The sequence below is a fragment of the Gigantopelta aegis genome, chromosome 9 (assembly GCF_016097555.1).
Source record: "Gigantopelta aegis isolate Gae_Host chromosome 9, Gae_host_genome, whole genome shotgun sequence".
NCBI classification, from domain to species: domain Eukaryota; kingdom Metazoa; phylum Mollusca; class Gastropoda; order Neomphalida; family Peltospiridae; genus Gigantopelta; species Gigantopelta aegis.
The window spans coordinates 31,084,473-31,094,430 of NC_054707.1; the positions used below are offsets into that span (position 1 = coordinate 31,084,473).

General features: G+C 39.3%; 1 protein-coding gene across 1 annotated transcript; it reads right to left on the reverse strand.

Moving 5' to 3' along the window:
* Positions 1-3,397: 3,397 nt before the first annotated feature.
* LOC121381194 (innexin unc-7-like) lies at positions 3,398-7,190 on the reverse strand. The gene is made up of 2 exons (XM_041510383.1): positions 7,161-7,190; positions 3,398-6,286 (listed from the first exon to the last, which is right to left on the reverse strand). Exon 2 carries the CDS (start codon positions 6,284-6,286, stop codon positions 5,138-5,140), a length of 1,149 nt encoding a protein of 382 aa, XP_041366317.1. The 5' UTR covers positions 7,161-7,190; the 3' UTR covers positions 3,398-5,137.
* Between the last annotated feature and the right edge of the window lie 2,768 nt (positions 7,191-9,958).

The following is a 9,958-nucleotide window of genomic DNA, read 5'->3' on the forward strand; positions in this document are numbered from 1 at the left end:
CTAGCCAAACGATGTATGGTGGCCAATAACATTTAAAGGGGTGGTAAAGTCAAATATGAGCCTTGTGTGTTGGAACTTGAAAAGATGCATCGGGTACTGATTATAAGCGTACGAAACCTAGTGCTCGAGCAAAACTTTAAATTTGGGCACAATTGATAGAGATATTCGTACAAAATGTTCTAATCTGAGACCTGTTTACCATGAATTTCCATCATTCTCCCCTCAAAATTAGTTTTAAAATGCGTAGTGGTTCGTTTGTAACGCTGTATATACATGTGTAGCTGTTTGGTAGTAATGCAAATATAAATAAATGTTGTTATCTAAATTCGGGCATTTTTGTTTAATCCTGGCAAAAACCAGTCTGCTCTCACCTCCCGCCTACAAAAAAAAGGAGAGACCTCGTACACCTATGGCACTGACAGTTTAAGAAATGAAAAACGCGTAATTTTAGAATTAATATATATATTAAAATGATTATTCCTGCTAACTGCATTTTGTTTATTTTTCTTCACGTCCGGTACTTTAGCTTGGAAGGAAGTCATGTCAGCTCCTACTAACTCCTGTATGCACACTGTAATTGTAAACAAACGCAGTAATTTGCGACAAGGCGCTTCACTTTGATCAGCCATCCTTGTAAAACATCATAAATGTCTTGATAATATAATAAACTATTTAACTAATATATTTCAATTTTCATTAACAGAACGAAATGGGGATATAGAATTTTTCTCTGAAAAAAAGAGAGAATACTATTAGGCCTATTGGTACGTTGGAGCAAACACGACCACCCACGTTAACCAAGTGATAATTTTCTTTTCTTTGGGACTACTAATAGACCTCTTTCGCATTCCACTGCGCATGTGCGCGTAGCGGAGCAACTCGTGGACGCTAACTGTGAACTCATGCGAGATCTCGTAAAAATAGCCCTGTTTACAAATCGTGGGGCACTGACAATGGGAGGCCAAACAATAGGAATGTGAATTAGCTCTATTATAATTATTCTCTCAATAGGAGCCCAACATTTCTGTAAATATCCAACAAATACTTATTGGAGACGTGTGTGTCTTATTGATTACACCAACAAAAAATAAAAAATTGTTGTTAACGCCCGAGTTACCATCAGTTCGGATTCTTACACAATAAATATCGGATATGGACTGAAATAATAATGTGCGTGCGCGTGTGTATGTATGCAGATATTTATCGTATTTAACGTGATTTAAATATTTATAAAACATCATACAGATAACTACATTCTGGATTTTTGTCGGAATTTCTTTTTAACTAATTATTTAAACTTTTGTTCAGTATTTGGAAGAAAAATGAAATGATACGTATGGAAATTGAGCTACTATAAAGCATTAGAATCAGGCCCGTAGAAACGATAGTAGGGGCGGGAGGCACAATCTGTAGTGGAGGGACAGAATGTAGTGTGTGTGTGTGTGTGTGTGTGTGTGTGTGTGTGTGTGTGTGTTTGGGGGGGGGGGCACAGCCATATTTTAAACCGGACATATATATATATATATATATATATATATCAGAGATGGGTCTATTACTTAACAAAACACGATAGATACCATTATGTGAATGTGTGTCTTCATCCCCTGGGTAACATTCATTTGATAATCCCGACGTTATGATCCTCTGTTTCTCAAGGAAAATAATAGTTCCACTATGAGAGTAGTAGACAATGGGAGATCAGCTCTACTGACTGACCAGTACTACTTCTAACTATAGGCATTGTTACTGGAGTTGATGCTAAACACATCTAAGTTTAGTAAATAATTATGAGTAATCATGAAAGTAATCGCTGATTATGATTACATTAGCAATGTAATCGATTACGATTGCGATTACATGACATTCTCAAACAATGTAATCGATTACGATTGCGATTACATGAAAACATGTAATCGATTACAATCGATTACGATTACTGATTACGATTACCCCATCTCTGATATATAAAATTCTAAGGAATTTGCCATTTATATTATAGTTTAATAAGTTTTGCCAAAGGAAGCTTCTAGATATCGTATCAAATGACTAAAGTATAAGGTATAGTCAAACCGATCAATTTTCGACTATAATCAATATCCGGTTGATGAGAAGACTTTAGTCGGTCCTACGCAGTGTGATTAGTAGTAATATATGACATTGATTGTTTGAAAGAAAGAAAGAAATGTTTTATTTAACGACGCACTCAACACATTTTATTTACGGTTATATGGCGTCAGACATATGGTCTAGGACCACACAGGTTTTGAGAGGAAACCCGCTGTCGCCACTACATGGGCTACTCTTCCGATAGGCAGCAAGGGATCTTTTATTTGCGCTTCCCACAGGCAGGATAGCACAAACCATGGCCTTTGTTGAACCAGTTATGGATCGCTGGTCGGTGCAAGTGGTTTACACCTACCCGTTGAGCCTTGCGGAGCACTCACTCAGGGTTTGGAGTCGGTATCTGGATTAAAAATCCCATGCCTCGACTGGGATCCGAACCCAGTACCTACCAGCCTGTAGACCGATGGTCTGCCACGACGCCACCGACGCCGGTTTTGATTGTTTGTACAAATTACACTGCCAATAAATAAATCCACATTTATTTACTATATATATGTAGTTGTTATATAGTATATATAAGAGGTTGAAACTAGTGCAGGTAGCCCGCGAATTGGAGATGCGATTTTCAGCAAAAATGAGGGTTGCTAATTAAAAAAATTAATAAAATCTCTTAATCTGATAAAATCTCTTAAAGTAGTTTGCAATGAGTAATAGTGGGGATTACCAAATATTATATATATATAATGCATGTTGGTGTACTTTTGAATACTACAGGTGCCTCTCTAAAGAAAATTCTGCATCCGCCCCTGAAGACACTCCCGGATAGACAAACAATATTTAAACACATACAGGATAAATGAGCATTGATATTTTAAAGCAGTTTATTGCCACAAAAATCTAAATTAAATATACATGTTAAAACGAAATATGATGCAGGCCAAGGCCCTATACATAGGGTATTAAATGAAAACCATGCAGTTCGATTAAATACTAGTATTAGATAATTAACATAATTATATCCTAAATATATTATAAATCTGAACTGAATAATGTATACAAGTGAACAAATCGTCAGTTATTAAAGAAAGAAAGAAATGTTTTATTTAACGACGCACTCAACACATTGTATTTACGGTTATATGGCGTCAGACATATGGTTAAGGACCACACAGATTTTGAGAGGAAACCCGCTGTCGCCACTACATGGGCTACTCTTTCCGATTAGCAGCAAGAGATCTTTTATTTGCGCTTCCCACAGGCAGGATAGCATAAACCATGGCCTTTGTTGAACCAGTTATGGATCAATGGTCGGTGCAAGTGGTTTACACCTACCCATTGAGCCTTGCGGAGCACTCACTCAGGTTTTTGGGTCGGTATCTGGATTAAAAATCCCATGCCTCGACTGGGATCCGAACCCAGTACCTACCAGCCTGTAGACCGATGGCCTAACCACGACTGGTACCGAGGCTGGTAGGTCGGTTATTAAAGTCACAAATAACACACACACACACACACACACACACACACACACACACACGTGGAAACACTTTCTATATATACAATTTCACGAATTCAGGAGTTATTTTTAATGCATGCTTTCAGGCACTGTAGTGCAGTTATTTGAAAAAGCCCGAAGACTCGGCGATGTGTCATGATTGCAAGGGATTCCAGATCCACCACGGCACGTCATCCGCTAAAAACGCATACGATTGATGTCTGATGATGTGTGACATATGGGTAGGGTACAATAAGTTTAGCAGGCGTGCGTTTTTTTGCTTGTGACGGACGACGGACCCAAAAATAGTACATATGGAAAGCCAACCTAAAACTGTTTTAGACAAAAAGACAGACTTGTCGTCGTTTATAATTTTTAAACACATTTAGCCCGTGGTTTTCAGTAATGTTTGCTTCGCCAGCTTTTAAATCTCCGACTAACAACTGTGTCCTGTCGTCCAGTATCATTGTATATGTACTTTCCCACAGACGGGACGGTACAAACCCCGGTATTTAATATACCAGTCGTGGAGCACTGGTTGGGACGGGGAAATGCAGTCAGAGAATGGGACCACTGAAGGGATTCGAACCTTGACCCAAATATCTTAGGCAAGCCCTCTACCACCTGCGTTAGATCTCGCCCTTGCCAATAGAACATCTTCTATCAACAGCAGAACTAAAGCTTGGGACCTACCGACTCCCAGCTGTATGATGGGCGGGACGGAATCCAGTGGTAAGCGATCGTTTGATGTGCGGTCGGTCTAGGATCGATCCCCGTCAATGGTCCCATTGGACTATTTCTCGTTCCAGCCAATGCACCACGACTGGTATATCATATATCTACTATCATGTCTGTGGGATGGTACATATAAAATATCTCTTGTTATTAATAGACAAATGTAGCAGGTTTCTTCCCTAAGGCGATGTTTGACATCCAATATGCTCTAGTGGTGTTGTTAAACAAAATAAACAAACAAATCTTGTTTATTCCGATTGTATAATTTCCATATTAACCAGGGAATGTTCATTTTCTCCAAGAGCTTTCAAATCTTAACGAAATAAATTTAACTAAGAGGAATAGCTGTTTTCAGTGTTAGGATGACATTTTGATTTTATCATTTGACATGTTCAATTCTTTTTCAACGTAAACTAAAAACATTTCAGAAATGTTAATAGCTTGTGAAGAACGAAAGAGAGTTCAAGCAACAGATAATAATTGTAAACAGAACAATTAATTCCTTCATATTACTTCGTATTTCATTGCTGATCAAAAGACTGAACTTTGCGTCTAACTGATACAACTTTTCTGTATTAACAGGGAACATTTAAGCTTTACTGTTTGACAATAGTTTAAGAAACCATTAATCTTTACTGCAACAACAACAAAATGTTATGCAAGATAATATAGACTGAACACTTCGTAGTATGTTTTGATACGGGTTTTAGCATTATTCATTATATATAGTAACACATCACTGTTCATCTGGTATTATGTTCATGCAAATACATTTTACAGGAAGGGGTGTGTTCTGTACGTTATCTTTATAGTTGCAAATGTTTTTCTCTTTTTTTCTCTTTTTTAATTGGCATATGGCGTTTCAGAAATAGTAAATGTTTCCAGTGGTGTTTCACGAATTTCTTCTTTTTCTGGCTGTACCTGAGACCCAGAGGGAATCACTTGAGGTTGTCTTTGATTGAATTCTTCAAACAAATGACCCGTCAATTCAGCAGCAACCATTTCATTCGAGTTGCCTATCGAATGCAGCATGAAAACTCCGCTGATACCCAGGGAGTTGCTTATGAATCTATGATAATTGCTCTCGTCGTCATTGCTATGGGAGTTGGTGCTGAACGCCCGCAAATATATCGACAGCTTTCTGTTCCTGAGAAATGGTATAAAGAGAAATGCCGACCACAGAATGAGGTTGATGATGGTGATCACTAACAAGAAGAGTACCCAGTACCACAGGAACACAAACAGCTTCTCGTAGGTCTCCGTTATTGGCAGCACACACTGGGAAACATACGCCATGACCTTACCCTTGTTCATGATGTCATACGAGCACATTCCCATCTTCAGAAGTAACGGATTCATATATCGAGAAATATCAACTCCAGCCTTTTTGCCCGCCTTGATTGCAAGCTCCTGTCTAAAATAGATTAAAAGAAAAACAAACTGTCCTAACAAGTTGACGCAATACAAGATTTTAGTTCCGAGATACAGAAAAGCTAATAAAAAGTTATTTTTTCGAAGTACGTTAGAAATCAGCAAAGCTACGCGGTGGTATAAGGTTGTCATCGATCCCGAGGTTATACTCAGTTTTGTCTTTTCTAAAGTAGACAGAACACTTCCAGTGTCAATGCTTATAGGATTCTTCAAACATCTCCAGACAAGGTTTGGAATAAAGAAGCAAATGGCTTGGAAGAACAGAATTATTGGAATCCACAAATGGTAAGAAAATTCTGAGTTGAATTGAAGAATGTCGTCTGAGGTATGTTGTTGATAATGTTCTTGTAAAAAGCACTTCTCTTGTACATAGAGTGTCATGGACGCTGTGAAATGAGCTGGAACCCAGCAGACTATTGGGGTAGTAATAAGTCGCACCAACAACGCACCAACTGCACACGTGGACAACAAGAACACGGTCCAGAACCCGTTAGCACGATCCACCCAGTCCCCGTCCACGGATCCGATAAGCCAAGACCTTGCAGCAAACAAACCCATCATCTGTAACGAAATACGGTAGTCATTGAGTATTATATCATAAGCATAATTAGCGTGTTATTTTTATCAGCTTCAAAACTTGAATATGCTATGCGAAATATCTCCCTCTGTATGTCTCTGTCTCTCTCTCTCTCTCTCTCTCTCTCTCTCTCTCTCTCTCTCTCTCTCTCTCTCTCTCTCTCTCTCTCGCTCTCTCATATTTGAAGAATATTAAAACTGACTAATGATAATGATATGGATTGTGTTGCAATTGAAGCAAACCGACGAATCTGTATACGTATATTATTATTTAAAAAAAATAAAATTTAATATGAAATTATTATTTTTAATACGGTCGACAAGAAAATATGATTTTTTTAAACGTACAATCACTACATAAATCATTTATTAATAAAAGAAAGAAAGAAATGTTTTATTTAACGACGCACTCAACACATTTTATTTACGGTTATATGGCTTCAGACACAGATTTTGAGAGGAAACCCGCTGTCTCCACTACATGGGCTACTCTTTCCGATTAGAAGCATTCCCACAGGCAGGATAGCACAAACCATGGCCTTTGTCGAACCAGTTATGGATCACTGGTCGGTGCAAGTGGTTTACACCTACCCATTGAGCCTTGCGGAGCACTCACTCAGGATTTGGAGTCGGTATCTGGATTAAAAATCCCATGCCTCGACTGGGATCCGAACCCAGTACCTACCAGGCTGTAGACCGATGGCCTAACCACGACGCCACCGAGGCCGGTCATTTATTAATAAACGACATTATCATACAAATATACGTACCGTTGAATAAAGTAATGAAAAAGTAAACGGAAATGTATGAAAGTACGTAGGGTAAAATGAATGAAACCATTAAGAAAATGTTTACTCACAATTTACGAAGTAACACTGACTTTTCCTCTGTCTGACTATAAAATGAGCAGTGAATTATATATAAAAGCAGAATGACCTGTTCTCGCTAAACAGTTGTAGGCTATATAATAACATAATAGCAACATTAGAGAAATTGATCAATTATAATGCTCTGCTTATGACCATAATGATTTGTTAATTTCGTGATTGTTGTACTATAAATGTTTGCACTAATTGTAAATGTGTTTTCTTTTATCTGATAGGACCGTTCCTTTTAACAAAATGTTAACCCTACTGTAATCAAACCTTACTGCCACTCAGCTTTCGGTGTCTTTTTTAGTCCAGATAAGCGTATGGGTATACTCTTTAACATACGGTTGCCATGGGACCAGCTTCTGACACCATCAGTCACTAGATCCGGGGTGGAGGAGCGTGAGTTTGAGGTTGTTGGAATTTGGAATAAAAAGTTAGTAAGTTCTGAAATTTATTCTACACAGACCTGAGAGAGAGAGAGAGAAAAATCTTTCCTTCACACAGGCCTATGAAACACGTATGGACAATCATTCTGTTCACTTTAGCCCCATCCGCCCCCTTCCCCACCCTCAGGCAGGATCTGACACTGGTGATAAATTAACATGATAGTTTAACGCCATCAAGATTGGTCATAAAAATTAACGTAAACTATGTTGATATATTGTGCATACCAATTGTGAGTCACCGAGAAAAAGGTCATCTACAGTACAGTCAGCATAACATTATTGTTAAAGTTAAAGTTTTGTTAACGACACCACTAGAGCACATTGATTAATTAATCATCGGCTATTGGATGTCAAACATTTGGTAATTCTGACACGTAGGGCCTAGTCATCTGAGAAAACCAGGTACAAAAAAATTATAATGCAAGAAGGGATCTTTTTATGCACTTTTCCACAGACAGGAAAGCACATACCACGGACTTCAACCAGCTGTGGTGCACTGGTTGGAACGAGAGGAAAACACAATCAGGTGAGTTGATGCACCGAGGTGGTTCCATCCTGCGACGCAAGCACCTCAAGCGAGCACTCAACCGACTGAGTTAGGCTAAGTCCCGCCATTATTGTCATAATGTTCAAAATAATCAACTTTGGGCGTGTGTGTGTGTGTGGGGGGGGGGGGGGGGGGGATCACTGACGGATCGGGTACAAACTCTATATCAGATTTTGGTTACAATGGCAGACATTAATGTGATAAAACAAAAGGCTCACAAGGGGGAGGGGTACGTGCCCCCTCCCGGTTCCTACGGGCCTGTAAAGCCTTATTATAAGGCCTGTATTGGGGGGGGGGGGTACGTGCCCCCTCCCAGTTCCTACGGGCCTGTAAAGCCTCATTATAAGGCCTATATTTAGGGGGGGGGGGGGGGACGGGGGCTTCGTCCGAACTCTCTCTTTTTTAATATTGCACAAATAGTTGACTGTAACTTTTGCAACTCTCCCATAAAACAATATTTGCTTGTCTTCATCATTTAGCAATCTCTTTACCAAAGCTGCAGTGTACATGATTCAGAATTTCTAACTAATCTGGCAAAAAAAATGAAAAAAGTAACCTACATATAGCAAACATGTTTAATTGTACTTTCTGCTATATTGATGACCTCATAGCATTCGATAATATTACATGACAATGACAGCAGTTCACCTTTCACAGATTTATCAACCAAAGTTAGAAATAAAAGTAATCCGTTAGGTCAGGTCAGGTCAGTTCAGGTCATAGGTTTAACGTGCACGTTTAGAACAATATGTTGTAAGACACGCCTGTCATGGGCGCAGGTGTCGACATTCGTCGGCTCCTTCGTCCAGGACAGGAAAAGGTTTGGATTGGGTGGGAGAGGGGGTCACCCGCGCTGGCATGCGCAATGGAGCACAAGCAGCCCGACAAAGGTCGGAAGCGAGCGACAGTTGGTTTTGGTGCTCTTGAATTTACAAATGTCCTGTAGGATTAAGGCCAATTAGAAAATGTTGCGTACTTTCTTGAAGTTAAAGCGGCTATATCCGGAATAGTTTTATTATTTAAGCATATAGAACAGAAAATCCAATTACGTTTGGTGCATATGTGACGCCGTACTCCGCATTGGTTTCACTACGCTGGCTTATCCAGGTCAAAAACAAAGCCAGTATTTTGAAAGTGGGACACTTTTGACGGGCTCCTACCGATCTCGGTTTTTATTTGCTTATCACAAGTGTGGAATTCCCCAACAAGAGATCACGTGATATTTCGCAATTTTTAAACAAATTTAACTGTCTTGATTGAGAGGTCGTCTTATATCTCCAAAACATATTTATATCCATAGAGGTATCGTATAACGCCTTTGCAGGGGTCGGTGGGTGGGGGATTTGCCTTGAAATTTTCACAGTGGCCAGCTGTTGGCATACGCATTACATGTAAGGGGGTGTTACTAATTACGTAACGCTCTAGGGGTAGAGGAAGAGGGTACTGTGTTCGATTTACGTAACATTTTTCAAGACTATATGTTATTTTTATTAATTACTTAGACCTAAAAAGGTGTTTTTTGGAAATGCGCGGTCAGTCTAGGATCGATCCCCATCGGCGGGTATATAAAAGACTATGGTATGTGATATCCTGTCTGTGGGATGGTATATATAAACGATCCCTTGCTAAACACAAAATGTAGCGAGTTTCCAAGGCGCGTGTGCAGGGATTTCAGCGGAGTTGGGGTTATAGACTGTGTTGAGCGAAGTTTATATGGGGCCATGGTCCCCCAGAAAATACATTAAAAAAATTTTTAAGCTTGGGCAAGTAAGGGTTTCGACCTCCAATACCA

Excerpts from the sequence above, each read along its gene's own strand:
- LOC121381194 (XM_041510383.1), bottom strand. The coding sequence starts at position 6,286 with ATGATGGGTTTGTTTGCTGCAAGGTCTTGGCTTATCGGATCCGTGGAC.